At 35.6% G+C, this 15359-nt stretch overlaps 2 protein-coding genes across 5 annotated transcripts; one reads left to right on the top strand and one right to left on the bottom strand.

The window, feature by feature from the left end:
* Window positions 1-1806: 1806 nt before the first annotated feature.
* On the bottom strand, window positions 1807-15185 carry LOC135166640 (syndetin). Of its 4 annotated transcripts, none has more exons than XR_010299720.1 (6): window positions 14872-15184; window positions 12049-13633; window positions 10457-11309; window positions 9180-9369; window positions 8823-9064; window positions 1807-1955 (listed from the first exon to the last, which is right to left on the bottom strand). XR_010299720.1 is itself a non-coding variant. In XM_064129094.1 (6 exons), exons 2-6 carry the CDS (start codon window positions 14015-14017, stop codon window positions 8954-8956), a joined length of 2742 nt encoding a protein of 913 aa, XP_063985164.1. In that variant the 5' UTR covers window positions 14018-14370; window positions 14872-15185; the 3' UTR covers window positions 8278-8953. The 4 variants fall into 4 exon arrangements, 3 of the variants coding, with proteins under 3 accessions (XP_063985164.1, XP_063985162.1, XP_063985165.1); XM_064129094.1 differs by lacking the exon at window positions 1807-1955 and adding an exon at window positions 14015-14370 and having other exon boundaries at window positions 8278-9064; window positions 14872-15185; XM_064129092.1 differs by lacking the exon at window positions 1807-1955 and having other exon boundaries at window positions 8278-9064.
* LOC135166642 (tRNA pseudouridine synthase Pus10) lies at window positions 2941-5720 on the top strand. The gene is made up of 3 exons (XM_064129102.1): window positions 2941-3229; window positions 3657-3758; window positions 4398-5720. Exons 1-3 carry the CDS (start codon window positions 3089-3091, stop codon window positions 5661-5663), a joined length of 1509 nt encoding a protein of 502 aa, XP_063985172.1. The 5' UTR covers window positions 2941-3088; the 3' UTR covers window positions 5664-5720.
* Window positions 15186-15359: the final 174 nt, after the last annotated feature.

Consider the following 15359-nt stretch of genomic DNA (forward strand, 5'->3'; position numbering starts at 1 on the left):
GTTGGGGACTACTTTGACTTTAAAAAAATATATGTTAAAAATGTAAAAAACGCAAAAAAAAAATTTTTTCGTATATTTCAAAATACAAATAAAAATATATTGAAAAATCAACATGATTGAAGGTTGTTGTCGCATAAAAAAAAAATTCCGAAAAAGTGGTAAAATATAGGCGTTCACATGAGAATAACCCCTTAAGACATGTTCCTAAGTGGCATAGTAATTTTTCTCAGACCTGCAGTTTACACCAACATTGTAAGACAGCACAGTAATTTTTATCGGAATAACACTATAAAAATTGTCAGATTTTTCTTTCCGTGTAGAGTGGACAGTACCAGAGCACATGAGCTAAACCTTCAGATGGTTCACTGCATCTGCAATCCTTCGATCCCTGAACTCGCTAAACTGTAATAATCTGTCCAATTCACTGAGATTACGAAATATATACGTAATTTTTAGTGGATATTAGTCGATTAGGAAAAATATATAACACTATTTTACAAGTGCCAACTGTTTAAATATTATCGGACTTGATATTTTCTGTCTCTTAAGTAACAAATTATCTGAACATTTTGTATTTAATCCACAAAGTGAGTTAGTATTTAAGTACTTTGTATTTATCACTCGTTGAAATATTAAATATTTTGTTAGTTAATGTTCGATACGTCTGTAAGTATCAAGCAAAGAAGGATTCAGTATTTGGTGCAAAACTAAACACTAAATGTTGTATAATGTTGGAGTTACTTATGCACTAATTTAGTTAAAAATGTATTTAAGTATTTTCACCCTAATTATTTCCCATACGTTTGAATTTAACGGAAGTTCTGTCTTTTGAATATTAAAAATATTATTTTTTGAAAGTGCCCGACAAAAAAGTAAACTCCAAAATTTTTGTTTATACGCTAACACAATTAATTATGTAGGACGAGTGTTCAACTCGTTCAACATAATTAATTAATTATGTATAATCAATTAATTAATTGTGTTAGCGTTCGTTTAAGGGGTTATTCTCATGTGTACGCCTATATTTTACCACTTTTTCGGAATTTTTTTTTAATGCGACAACAAACTTCAATCATGTTGATTTTTCAATACATTTTTATTTGTATTTTGAAGTATACGAAAAAAAATTTTTTTTTCGTTTTTTACATTTTTAACATATATTTTTTTAAAGTCAAAGTAGTCCCCAACAAAAAAAGGTAGCTCACTGGTCAAGGTGATAGCAGCTGTTCATGTTGTCTGAGATAAAAAAATCGAATGGATTATTATTCAGTAGATCTGTGGCTATCGTCCCTACCACATATAATCAATTTCATTAAAAACAAAAAAAAATATCGAACTTCAAAAAAAAAATCACGAAAATCTCCTTCTTTTTCGTTACAAATCGTTTAAAAAAAATATGAAGATATTGTCGAAAATAAACAATTGTGGTAGGGACGATAACTATAAATGAGTAGAAGAACATATGTAAATTTTAAAGCAATCGGTTGGATACTTTTTCTTGTAGGACCTTGACCGTTTCAGAAAATGATGATTCGAGAAAAACGCGTTTAAAGTTTAAAGCCTGGTAGACAATCGCTTACGACACGTCGGCGACTATGAGCTGTAACTTATCAAATACTATGAATTTCGGTCTGAATTTTTCACAGCATGTTTTCAATAGGTTTTACTGTCAAAATATCAAAAAAAAAAAAAATCGATTTTTTGAAGTGCTCACATGAGAATAACCCCTTAAGGGGTTACACCACTGTAGGGAGGCAAAAAACAGTGTTTTTTGCTAGAAGAAAAAATATGAGGATAATTCTTTGTGAGGATATTGTTATGCATCTCTTGAAATGAAGAAAACAAATTTTTTTATTGAAGAAAAATACAAAATAGCGGCATAATGGCAACTCCTGTCAACAGGTTTTGAAAAACATGGCTCCACTGCAAGCAGTACTCAAGGCGTAAAAATTAATCTGGAACAAAAAAAATATTTTCTCAATCTGCATTAGAATATCTACAGAAATACGTAGAAAATTTTTGAAATATTAATTTTTGTGAAGTTGACAAACATTTAAAGAAAAAAGTTATTGTTTCACCTACAAATGGTTACTGAAATGTCTCTAAAAACCTCTATTTGACCAACAAATACAACTTATCGAAAATCGACTACGTATTTCTGTGCGGAATGTTATTTTAAATAAGTGATATAAATTTGGAGTAAAAAAAATAAAAATTGTTTGAGTTACACTGCTTGCAGTTTTGAAAAAACATGTTTCGAGGAAAATGCGTTTGAATATTTGACTTGTGTTCGGAGAAGAGGGCGAAATTTCATGAAAAAAATTTCAGACCGATATGAAACCTTTTACCTTTTATTTTAGAGGGTTCAAAACAATTTTTAAGCCAATAAAAAGATTTTCAATTTTTTGAAAATTCTACAGTGGTGTAACCCCTTAAGGACTTCAGTAATTAGTTGTCTGGAGAAGTCTAAACCAGATTTTATCTGTATGTCGATATTTCGATATTTTCTATTGAAGATAAAAGGGGTTAATTCAATGTCATTTGATACAAAAAAAAAAAATTACATTAAAAAATTGTTGAGTGGAGCTGAAAGTCCAACTTTGTAGCTGACGGAGATATTTATTTTTGATTTATAACATATTCATCAATTGAATAAATAATTCCACAATTATATACGAATAATCTTATGTAATCATTTTTTAATTTAGTATTCGTGAATCATTTATTGAAAATTTAAAAAGTCCAGAAATTTCTGTATCTAGCCTAGTGTGAAAATACAATATTGCTTATTGCTTATTAAATGATCAGAGGAATATATTTTTCCTCATTTCCATTCCCCATTTTCAAAGGTAAAATGAATAAGTCATCAGCCGCTCCATCTGCCAGGAATATATCTCAAGAACTCTGCTGTAATGGACTTTATCGACTGAAGAAGGAACCATAACCTCAATTTTTATTTTTTATTTGAGCAGTACAAACTTTGAATGTTTTCAATGTTGCACACGTGTGCAGATGACTGACAAACATCGTTTGAAAATTTTTATTAACGTGATTTCCTGATATTCGTTAACAAGTTGACACCTTCAAAATGGATTCGCTGACTCATGAGACGGAAATAAAGATATTCAAGTATTTATTGGAGATTGGATGCTGCATAAATTGCTGTTTACGACTAGTCTCTGTACACAATCCTGAATATTATGAAAATCCAATTGAGGCCTCCAAAAAGGTAAAACATAATTCTGTTAAAATAGTAACAGTTGAATTTCTACTCTTGTTTAATGTGGAATTATCTTGGTAATAGATCATTTTGGTTCAAACAATTTCATAAGAGATTTTTTTGTGAAGACAAACTACATGATATCTTAAATGTCATGTCGTAATATTTTCTTATAAACCTATTTAACTTCTAATTAAATTCATGCTCAAAAATAATTTGATTTTTATTTTTTCCTAAGATGATCTGATCACATGATACCATTTTAATATATCTCAATTCCTTTTAAAGACTCACAAATCACATTTGAAATTATGTCACAGTGCATTAATTTCACTGCCAATCTTGAGTTATCGATCGCTAAATATTTTCCAATTTTCATATTGACATTTTCAAGTTGAATTCCCTCACAACGTAACAAAAATTTATTATTTTCCAGCTAAAATATGTTGAAGAATCCTACAAAATATCTGAGGAATCTCCCTGTATCGCTTGCCTTGGAATACTTCAAGAGACCGGCAAACACCAAGTGTTGGAGGAGGTAAAAACACGACAACAAGCACCTTTTAATCGTAACCTCCTAGTAATACCTCTCAATTACGAACTTTGCCAACAAAATTACGTCTGACATCTGCGCAATGACGATATCTTCTCATTTTTTTTTAGATTTTTTATTTCTGGGAAACCGTTGACAAAATTGATGTGAAAAAATATATCGTTTTATAGTTTTACTATTTTTCAATGGCTCACGAATTTTCAATGTGGAAGAATTTTCCTACTTTCTCAGTAAACTTTTAATCAAATTTACAAACCATTACGAAAAATTCAAACAAATAGACGCACAACTATGAAAATTAGTGAGTCCTTGAATAATGACAAAACCTGAAAATATTTTTTCCTTTATCTGATTTAGGGGCTCGAAAAAATTCCAAAAAACATGAAAAATGAGAAGATGTGGGCAAAAACTCCTTAAACCAAAACTATCCTCATTCCTAGGCTTAGGAATATTCCTGAACAAGTAGATTTCTGATAAAGAAACATGACACTTTTTAAAAATAAATAATTAACAAAGTGTTCCCTAACGTTTCAAAATATAAATTCAAATTCCACCTGTTGAATCGAATTTCATTTTTAAAAAACGAATTCTTCAAACTCAATATCTCAATTTCGTCAATTTCAGATAACCAGAGTCATTCTTTTGGAGGGCAACGATTCCCCCACGTTCACATGTGCCCTCTCAGTCCCAATGTCCCTCACGCTCCGTGAGAAGTTCCTCGACATATCAATTCGCGAGAACCTGGACCTTCCCCCGAACGACCTAGAACATTTATTTCTCAGAATCGAATCAATCAAAGACGTCTGGAAGATCCAGATGCTCCCCAGGATCGAAGCCAAAATTTCGAAGACATCGATCACTGGTAACAGTCCATCCCCTTTCTTAATTGATATCTCACTGATCCACGATTGCGACGAGAGTGATTACGACTATCTGTTGAAGAAATGTGACCCAAATTATCACGAACGAAGAAATCGAAACATTAAGTACAGTAGAAACAACATCAAGAAGGTCCTCTCAACGATCGACAAGAATAAATTTGCTGAATTCTTCGCTATTCCCCCAGCAAAACCGACGCGACCAATACAGTTGGAGAAAATATCCTGTTCTCATGCTGGTGTATTTATTGGAGGAAGATACAACAAATTGTCGAGAGAACTCAGTCAGACACCTTGGTTCATAAATGGAGAGAAGAAAATGGAATCGTCTGTACAGGACCTTCTTTGTGGACCTTTGATTGAGGCGACGAGAGCTGATTCATTAAAATTCTTGTCGTCAGGTAGGGAAGACGTTGATGTAAGGACAATCAATTCTGGGAGGCCATTCGCTGTCGAATTGATCAACCCTAGACGTACAACGATTCCTGAGGATGAAATGAAAATGATTTCTGAAAAGATCAACTCGTCTACAGAACTAGTACAAATTACTTCGAATCTGAAATTCCTGGACGCAGAACATTTGAAGACCCTCAAGGACGGCGAGAACAAGAAATCAAAATTTTACAGGGCTCTGTGTGTCGTCAACAATAAATCAAAAATCGAAGCCCTGAATTTAGAAAAACTAGCGGAGATGAGGCATGTGAAGATTATTCAAAAGACACCTGTCAGGGTGCTACATCGACGGCCATTGGCCGCACGTGTGCGAATGCTGTACAGAATGCGTGGGAGGCGATTGACGAACAAAGAGGCTGAAGAATTGAAAAAAAATACTCCAGACATTTTGTTAGATAATCTTTTTATTTTGGATTTTAAGACACAAGCAGGAACTTACGTTAAGGAGTTTGTTCATGGGGACTTTGGAAGAACGAAACCGAGTTTAGGTGATTTACTGGGAGTGGACGTAGATATCGCGGCGTTGGATGTCACGGGGATTAATCTACATTGGCCATGAAATAGAGGACATCCCTTTGTGTATTTTGGGTTAATTAAATACAAGTTTTACTTATAATTCAGGAGTTTTTTTTAGTAGTTTTAGATATCTCCAGAGATAATTGACAGTTGAATTAAACGAAGCCCAGGACAATTGTCCCTGGTAACCAGGTCCCCCTCCCCCCATATGTGGACGGTGTGGGTTCCAGGTCAGGCTGATATTCTCGATAATGAAAAAGTCGATGAGTTGGCCGACAATGGAAGTTCACATAGACTACATCAAGAATTAAATCTGGAAACGCCCGAAAAAAGGGTCGTGGGAAAGTGACACAACTGAAGAGAACATGGAGAGGTAAAACTAATTTAAGTTGTAATTCTGAATACATTTATCGGGATTTCGGGAAAAAGACAACAAATCAGTGTGGTCGTTGCCGTGGAGAGGGGAAGGAACAGATGGCAGTATGATGGGGATCGACCTGAAGCGTAGGCTGAAACAACTTTTTCCTTTAATTGTTGGTTAATTAAATACACTCTTTATTTACAATTCGTGACATGATGAGTTCGTTATTTAAATAGCGTTAAAAATGTTTAGACATAAAAAATCAACTATATGTTAGAAGAGTTGAATGTTTCTAGGATCTGGAAAGCGTTTTTTTCTCAAAATCTCCATAAAAGTGTCTCCATAAAATTAATAATACAATGGAGAAGAAATTGGTGAAAATTTTCGAAATGCAGAAGAGAACAATAAAATACATATTTTATGGGGGAATCAATATCTCTAGAAGAAATATCTTTTTTCACATCTCTGCACAAAAAGTTCGTACTTTGTTCCCTACTAAGAGACGAGAAAGTAAGTACTTTTCTTTTTTTCTTTTTCTTCTTTTCTTTTTTTTCTTTTCTAAAAGTTGCAAAATTTCACTTCTCGATTTTTCACTGATTGCTCACGTTCCTGTATAAAAAAATTCGACGCTACCGTCATATTCCCCACACTAAACCTATTTACATCGAGGTATTGAGAGTTCACTTAGATTTGGCTGGGTTGGTGATCCTTAATACATGGTATTATAGTAATTACGGAGCAGTTCTACAGATAAGCTTCGCCAAACCCAAAAACTCGATGTAAACAGACACTGGTAGGTAGTACGGCCGCGTTAGTACATACTAATCAGTAGTTACAACTTCTATAGTTTTCACAGTATTGGTTATTTCCTTCACCAATACTGCATTTTTCATTTAATTTCAGAAATATTGTCTTATTCATCAAAAAAAATAAAAAATGATTTCATTCGCAGGGAAAGTTGGTGAACCTTTTTTCCAACAAAAATATATCTGACCTTTTTTTCTTTGTAATAATATCTGGAAATTTTCTATTTTGTCAAGTCTGTTGTTATACGCATGAAAAATGTTCATTTTATATTTTGATCAAAGTTTTAGAAAAATCCTGTTTTTCATATTTTGCTTTCTTTCATTTTTCTTTCTTGACGAAATGACTACTTGTTACGCCACTTTTTTCAAATAAATTATTGATTATATCCGCATTTTTTAATTACACATATCACATACAAATAAAACAATGTTCCTTGCCGGGGGCGCTGCGTCCCCTAGACCACCCCTATTTGACGACGGCGAAACCCTCCTGAATTATACTGTGCGCGAACTTTTCGTAACAGATGGGTGAAAAAATCGTATGTGCACCGCTGGCGCAAGTTCCCCATTCCCGGTGAGTTCGATAGCTGCAGTCCTCGTGATCTCCACCATCCTTCATCCACCTCAGGCAGCACCTATCAAACTCGCCGGGAATGGGCGACTTTCCGCCCGCAGTGAACAATATACTATGGATATTCACTCCTAAGAGCGCCTACTTTCCAGATAATAAAAGCATTTATCACTTCCCTATTAAATGAATATTTATGCTGTTAAACTGTCTTGTATGTTGCACTGGTAAAATACTTGTCACAGTTGGCCTCTGAATGGACGGCACCTTTAGTTTCAGCATTGCGTGGACGTTTTGCAAATATTAATGTGTATTTTCTGGGGTGCAACTCCGATATCTGGAGGTCTACATATATATTTAATGACTGAATTTTTCAGAATTCTGCCACCTGTCCCTTTGTTTATTTTAGGATTATGTAACCCTCAAGAGTGCGAATATGGGTAAAAAATTACTTCAAGAGAGATTCGCGATTTTCTACAATATAAAATAACTCTCGTCTTTATGTAGTAGGTTTCCTGGTCGATTTTGTCTTATTATTTTATATTTTTAAGTGAGTTTCTTCCCGAGACCGAGCGATCGACCCTACCCCGCTCTGCGAATACCTCCGAGCAAATCGAGCTAATTCTGCAGCCTCTCCCTTCGATTCTCCTCGATTTTTATTCAACCCTTTTCGATTGTCTATAGTATGGTGTGTTCGTAACACAGAAATAAAAATCCGCTGACGCTCGATATTTTCTCGTTTCGTTTATTGTCATCTTGAGAGGGTGAAGGTAACAATATTCCGACTGTTTTGAGTTTCGCATTGAGTTTTGCATGAATGTACGGTTTGAATCGAGGTTCATGGTAGTTAACGTGTTTTTTTTTTCCCTCATAGAGGAAACCCCCCATTATCCCCCCCCCCCCATTGCCCCCCATTATCCTGTTCCTATATGATAATGGGGGCCTTACCGATGTCATCGAATCATGCTCTCAACTTCTCGATTTATCAGCAGAGTTATTGTCAATTAATCAATAGATTCTACTGTAAAAAGGACAAATCGATACTATCGATATGTCAAAATTCTACGACACTGATTCTTCATTAGATCACACCTATCTAAACCGGCAAATTTGAATTGAAAACTCATTTGATGTTGACCTTTTCAATCATGATTTTTATAATTATGGCGTGGGTCCGATCTCGTTACTTAAAAACCCAGGAAGACGATCGATAAAGACGAAGAGCTAATCGATTAAAAGCGTGATTAGACCAACCCCCGCTATCCATATCACCAGGAAACATAGATGCGAGACATCCGTCCAAACATCAGTATTCAAAGCCCTGGAATGTTTGCAAAAGGTCGACGCAATGATGAAACTAGACGCAACCTCCAGCCTTAAACCAACTGTACCATTAACCATGGCTGTGATAGCCTTAAAATTAACATAATATACTTATAATAAAAATAAAAAATGAGATTCACTTACAGATCTTCCAATCTTTCGATTACTCCAATAGAAAGCGAAATCTACATGATTGATTTAGTTCTCAAATTCTTCATTAAAAACATTTTTCCGTTTGTTTAAATTATTGTAGAGTGATGGGTCTGTAACAATCGTTACCTGTTGGGTCGTTGTTCCTCGACGATCGAGATGAGTCGCTGGCGTGACTTTTTATTATTTTGACAGGCGCAGGAGATGAGACCTATCAAATGTTTCACCGAATATTCCTGGAAGAAAGTTCAACGGTTGTAAGTACACAAATGAGATATTTAGTTTTTTATTCGATAAACTTATCAAGGATTTGTTAAGAGGATTCATTTGCCAGCAGCACTGATTGAGTACCTTGTGTTCCTTTATCCATCCCTCGAGTATATTTTCTGATATGTAATAGGCTTTGATGTAGGTTTCCACGTATTCGCTGTGGGGCATTGGTCTCACAGACGTTATTATCTCGAAGTTGGATTTCAGTTGGGTATAGTCGAGTTGCATGAGAGCACGACCTCCGTTGGAGCATTTTTTACCATTTGAGAATCTGTAAAATCAAGTGATGAGATGATTAAATAAGAGAATATATGGAAATTATGATTATGGGGAGGGAAAAAATTGATCATTATGTCAAAAAGACTGTAAGTAATTGTTAATATGGAAATGTGACTTTTCAATTCCTGTTTGAAATATTAAATACTAATACTAAATCGTACGAAGTATTTTTGTGTCCGAATGGAAGTATGGCAATCGTTCTTATTGGATTATGAAGAGAGAAATGAAAGAATATTTCGAGAATTTTCAAGAATTATTATGAAAAGTTTACTTTAGACTCTAGACAGTCACGAGGTAATTTACAATAGAAATGCCGGCTATGAACTAACTGTTGCTATACCAATAGAATAAATTATTTTGATTGATATTATTATCTTGAAATAAGTAATAATTACGAGAACTAATTTAAAATACATAAGATCTTAGGACGAACATTAACATTTCTCTTCGAGTTGTATTTGATTGAATCAAATCAAACAGCTCTTAGGATCAAGTCATATATATTCACCGAACGAATGAAAAAGTTGACTTTCTTTAAACATAATATGATCTTCAGCTAACAAAATTTCCACTTTCACGAATAAATAAAAAGTTTGTAGTCGTGAAATAAATACTTCAATAAGTAAATTGATTGTTTTTCCTTGGAATAATACTAATCTTTGAATTGAACTTCTCATAGACCACATTGACGATGTTTGTGATATCCAAATTTGTGTCAATTGTAAATGAATATGTTGTTGTTCTAAGGGAAAAATACGAACTTCTCCCAACTTGACGATATCGCAACACAATTTCAAAGTTCTTCTACTCAATAATATCCTCTCTGATTCACCATATCAATCACTCCAACTCAAATCTTCGTAAGTAAAATACATCGTAACTCAAATATTGCAACTTCAGATTACAAAAATTCCATATTAAAGATTGATAATGATAATTGACAACTTAAAAATTCAACAATACATCTAATTTATGAATACGCTATCCCTTGAGACCTTAACAAATAAAAACAAATAAAAATATCTTGACTCCCTTCTGCACAAGCGAGCAAATCAAATAAATCAAAAATTTCCACTCACCCCTCCACAAGAGTATGCGTCACCAGATGTCCCACATTTTCCCAGATTGCAGTTTTGACTTCATCGACCAGCGGCAGTATCGCCCCCACCTCATCCAGTCTCTTCTTCATCTCCAGCACCTCCTTCAGAATCTTATCCACATATGGACTGTGCTGGGACATCACATCCCTCACTTCCCAATTGACTTTTCCCATAAGATTCAATACTCCTGCAACATCAAAGGCCCTCGATACCACAGCCATGTACACCGGCTTCCTCAAATCAACTGCAGATGCTATCGTTTGTCCATAGAACTGATTGAGAAATCCTCTCTCCTCCTTTTCCTTGATCAATCTCTCCAAATAACTCTTGAGACTCTCGTACTGTGCCCCCAGGAACACAATTGACTCCACCGCAACAATCCTTTCGGCCAATCCATACAATCTTTTCTCATTAGCAAGATCAACTGTCATCGATAGCATCGGCTGCTGAATCTTCACACTTCTCATTCCGTTTCCATCCTCTTCTTTTACTTCTCCCTCTCCCAATATCAAATTCTCACGAATTCTAGCTAAAGTCAGTTTTAATATCGGACTGTAAACAGAATCACTGGAGATCTCGAGGTCTGAAGTAAAAAAATTATGAATTGCATAGAAGTAAAGCTCGAAAAATTGAAACATGCTCTGGGTGACAGTCACAGCAATCGATCTGAGTAATCTAGACATTTGGAGGTATCTTCCACAGATCCTCAAGACACTCAACGTCGTGTTGGTGACCATTGGGCCTGTGATTCCCCTCTTCTTCTTCTTTTTCTTAGAACCCTCGTCAATGATTTCGGTCTCTTCATCAGAAGACACTTCCGAGTAATCACCACCTGAAATAATAATCAATAATAATAATTATGAACATATCGAGTCGTAGGTTCCTAATTAAAGTATCGAGCATGTGTTCAATCGATCAGCGAAGTTCATAAAGAACTTGAAGTTTCATCCAATGTCATTCTGTATGGAATTAATGGAAATTGATTATTATACAGGATGAGGACACGCTATTGGAAGAGGCCAAAGAGTGGTTATCCTCAGAGAAATCCAGCGATACCAATGCCTCCAGGTCCAAACATCAACCGCCAGCAATGTCACTTTTTCTTGCAAATTTGTACTTTCTCTTGAATCGATTTCTACGATTGGTATTGTTCAATTGAAATTGATTACCGAATAGCTATTCCCAGGGAAAAAAATTCCGATAAAGATTCCTGAAATTTTATGCCCAAAAAAGATCCTCTAAAAAAATTGCCCAAGAAATATTTCCCAAAGAACTATTCCCCAATTTTCAATTGTTGAAGTAAATTTCTCCGATCGTTATTTTATTCCGGAATTCTTTTACTAATTGCACTTCTCTATATTGACAACGGTGATGAGTTAGCTAATCATCTATTTGTTCACCCAGGCTTCGAACTGTTCTATCAAGAGTACCAAAATGTGCCAGCACTTTTTTCAGATAAAGTACTACATACTGAACAAGCGTCGACTAAGACCTCTTAATTATCAACTACAAATCGGCTGTATATTTAATAATTATATAAGTAACGTTACATTAACTTATGTATCACTGACCTGAAATATCAAGACTTAAATTATTGGCAAGAATGTCCTCATCCATGGTCTCATCCATGCCAACATCGAATGGAGAGACATCAGTCTCTAGATACCTATGCAACCACCCGAAGACTGAGTTGTCATGCTCACTGGAGCCATCCGGGCTTCTGCAGTCGATCAATGCTGGTCTGAGGCTTTTGAACTCCTGCAGTTGAGTTGCAACGAATGTTGACTTAACCGGACAAAGCTCCCAGCCATCGTGCTCAAGGAAAATCCTCAATTCATCGAGCCTGCAGACATGGTAATGAGAGAAATACAAGAAGCACTGATTTCTCATAGTCTTCTGGAGATTCTCAGTTTTGGAGCCACAGAGTTCTTCCCCAACTTCGATGAGACGATTTATAATTCCAAGAACCTGGACAAACTGCTCAAACTTGAGGGAAGTCAGGTCTGTGGCTGTGAGGAATGTACAGATTTTGATCTCCACATCGTGCCATATTCTCGTCATCCCATTTTCCAACTTTTGTTTGATGTATTGATTGCTGAAGGTCTCCTCGAGGTTCTTCGGAGGATCTGAAGCCTCCGGGGAAGAGGGATTTGACTTGTGCCAGGAGAGGACCTGGTGGTACGAACAGACTATCCTCCAGAGGGCCTTGCTGAGGTCAATGAGGCAGTTGATTTGAGAGTCGCGTGGAATTGATTGACAGATCTGCTTGTACTGACGTTTTATGTCACCGCCAGCGTAAGAGTGAACTGCGGAGAAGGCCGTGTTGTGAATAGCAGCTGTAAAGTGCATATGAAGCTGATCGATTGCTGTCTGGGTTTTGCCAAGGAGTTTATAGGCCTCCTGGACTGAGGAGTACGTTTTCTTGTCGAATTGAAGACATATCCGGGAGAGCGTGTGGTCGAGCGTCTCTTCACTTTGCTCGAGCGTGTCCTGGAGCTTTCCATGCAGGGCGACGACGCAGTGGAAATGCTTGTAAGTTTGAGCAGCTGATTGACATTCCAGAAGGAGAGATATAGCACCTGGATAATTCTCCTCTTTCAGCAGCTCTTGCAGACGATCTTCCGTCTTTTGCAAGGTTTTGATGGTATTTAGGCTATTCAGAAGTTGCTGAACTGTCTGGCGCTTCCTGTAATTTGCTAAAATCCCCAAACTCGCAGTGGTGAACTGCTTCTTTGCCAGATTGAGATCAAACCTTCCCATCCTGCAAATCTCGAGGACATCTTGAAGTTGCTCCTGAAGCTTCAAAATCTCTTGAAATTCCGCGTTACAGGCACTCTGTTGCTGCAGAATCAACTGCAGCACCTTCTTGGACACCACCTGCTGTTGCTGCTTCAGCCTCTTGTAGTACCTCTCGATATCTTTACAGTTCAACTTATCCGGTAATTTCTTCAATTCGTGTCTACAAGAGTCGAAGGTACCGTCTGTATTGTAATACGATAATTCTATCGACTCCAGGATCTCCTGGTCTGGTACTGCTTCACCTTCTGTTGACTGGCTGGCCTCTGATTTAGCGTCATCTTGAAAATCGTGACGAATAGAGTCGAGCGGGTTTAATAACTCTGGATTCAGTCCCATCGATGGAATCTTCGTTTGATTCTGCAATTATTTAAATTCATCATGAGGAGGAAATCGTTTGCATAGAGAATAGTCACTGCAACTAAAAAAATTGCAATTTAATTCCGAAGGATTATTTTGTTCATCATATCACTCGATCAGGAACAATTCATTGTGTATTACATATTATCAAATAACATCAGATTTTTGTTCGAATTATTTTTTGAGAAGTCTAATTTAGCAAGAATATTTTTATTATCATCTTTATTATTAGGTTTTTCTTCCATAGAACCGATGGTATTTTTTATAATTCAAATATATCTCCTACAAATTTGCAGGGCAAAATTCTGTTTAGATGTACTCAAATTTGAAACATGTCATTTAACAAAATCATCAGGAAATTTATTACACGTCCACGATTACCATAACAATCGATTCCAGAAACCAGCTGTCGGAATCGTCTTTTAAGTTTGAATCAGTAGAAGGGGACCACAATTTGTGAGCTCATTGTATTCTTTGAACAGATAACATTCAAAAATATCTTCAGACTTCTGATTTGGAAAAAAACAAAGTTTTTACGAATTTTCAGGGAAATCGACACAACCATTAGTGATTTCGTGTTCATCTTCGAAATCGATCGGAAGCATATAACTTTTTATCGAAATAAATTATTTATGCCATTAATCTTGAAATTCCTTTTTTGTTTATTCACAAGGGAAGCTTTGCAATCGTCATCTTTTTGTATTTTCTAATGTTGCATCGAAATGATATGGAATGTTCTGAAATGTAAAAATACAAATATTGAGTATTAGTTTTGAGAAAATTGAACAAATAGAGGACTAAATAACTTTTAATGGTTGCTCGCATGTCATTCTAAAGTAAATGACTTTTGTGTTTTAAAGAAATTACTTCCATTCATGAATTTATTTGTGAAAAATTGAAGAAAAACTTTGTTGCACACAAAGCTACGAATAAAACTCGCATTTCGTATTTATCTGAACGGTAACTGATGCCCCAGAAACCAAAAGAATATTGTAATGGTGGCACTTGTGTCATTCCGGAGTAAACCAAATTTTTTTTTTATTCCGACTTCCTCAAATTGTCAATGACTCAAACAAGGAATACAACTCGAGTGCAAAAATTCTCATTCGGAAGTCTAGAAGATAAGTTTTTACCTGTTTTCATGTCATTGACGGTTGTAACTAGTCACATATCCTGAATATGAAACCGGAAATTTCATCATGTGAATTTATTTGTTGTTATATTCTTGGTAACCTCACCTGTTTATTTATAAGGCCCAAAAATTTGAATTTCAGGTCCTCCATCATGATGGAATTTTTGACGGACAGTCCAAGTTTATTGCGATCCATTATCGATCATCTAACCTTTGATACGAGTATTTATTATATAAATGCGATATATTTTCACAGGATCTACCGAAGCACTTGTAAATCTGTCATTGCTGATTCGTCAATTGAGAGACTGGTTTGACACATCTTTTGTTGGATTACGCCTCTGTTGGGCGGAGAAGAATGTATATAAAGATGTTGGATGACGTTTTGAGGTTGGGTGCAACTTATCCATAACCAGATAGCCAACAGGAAATGGCTTTTCCAAAAATGAACTACTACTATCGTTTGAACTAAGCTTGCGCTCGTTTGTACTATGCTTAGAATAGTTCGTTAGTTTTTCCTTTATTTTTAAATAAATAATTTAAAATGAAGCCTTAGTAGTGACCTCTGTGAGCCACATTTTCCATTAACAACAA

This window comes from Diachasmimorpha longicaudata, chromosome 10, assembly GCF_034640455.1.
Source record: "Diachasmimorpha longicaudata isolate KC_UGA_2023 chromosome 10, iyDiaLong2, whole genome shotgun sequence".
Classification (NCBI taxonomy): Eukaryota; Metazoa; Arthropoda; class Insecta; order Hymenoptera; family Braconidae; genus Diachasmimorpha; species Diachasmimorpha longicaudata.

What these genes read in the sequence shown, in the direction of transcription:
- LOC135166642 (XM_064129102.1), top strand. Translation starts at nt 3,089, where the DNA reads ATGGATTCGCTGACTCATGAGACGGAAATAAAGATATTCAAGTATTTA. An exon ending in CAATTGAGGCCTCCAAAAAG is followed by an intron (nt 3,230 to 3,656) that starts GTAAAACATAAT and finishes ATTATTTTCCAG; the next exon opens with CTAAAATATGTTGAAGAATC. An exon ending in AACACCAAGTGTTGGAGGAG is followed by an intron (nt 3,759 to 4,397) that starts GTAAAAACACGA and finishes CGTCAATTTCAG; the next exon opens with ATAACCAGAGTCATTCTTTT.
- LOC135166640 (XM_064129092.1), bottom strand. Translation starts at nt 14,961, where the DNA reads ATGGATCGCAATAAACTTGGACTGTCCGTCAAAAATTCCATCATGATG. An exon ending in TGGGCCTTATAAATAAACAG is followed by an intron (nt 13,634 to 14,871) that starts GTGAGGTTACCA and finishes AAATAATTGCAG; the next exon opens with AATCAAACGAAGATTCCATC. An exon ending in TTTAAGTCTTGATATTTCAG is followed by an intron (nt 11,310 to 12,048) that starts GTCAGTGATACA and finishes TTATTATTTCAG; the next exon opens with GTGGTGATTACTCGGAAGTG.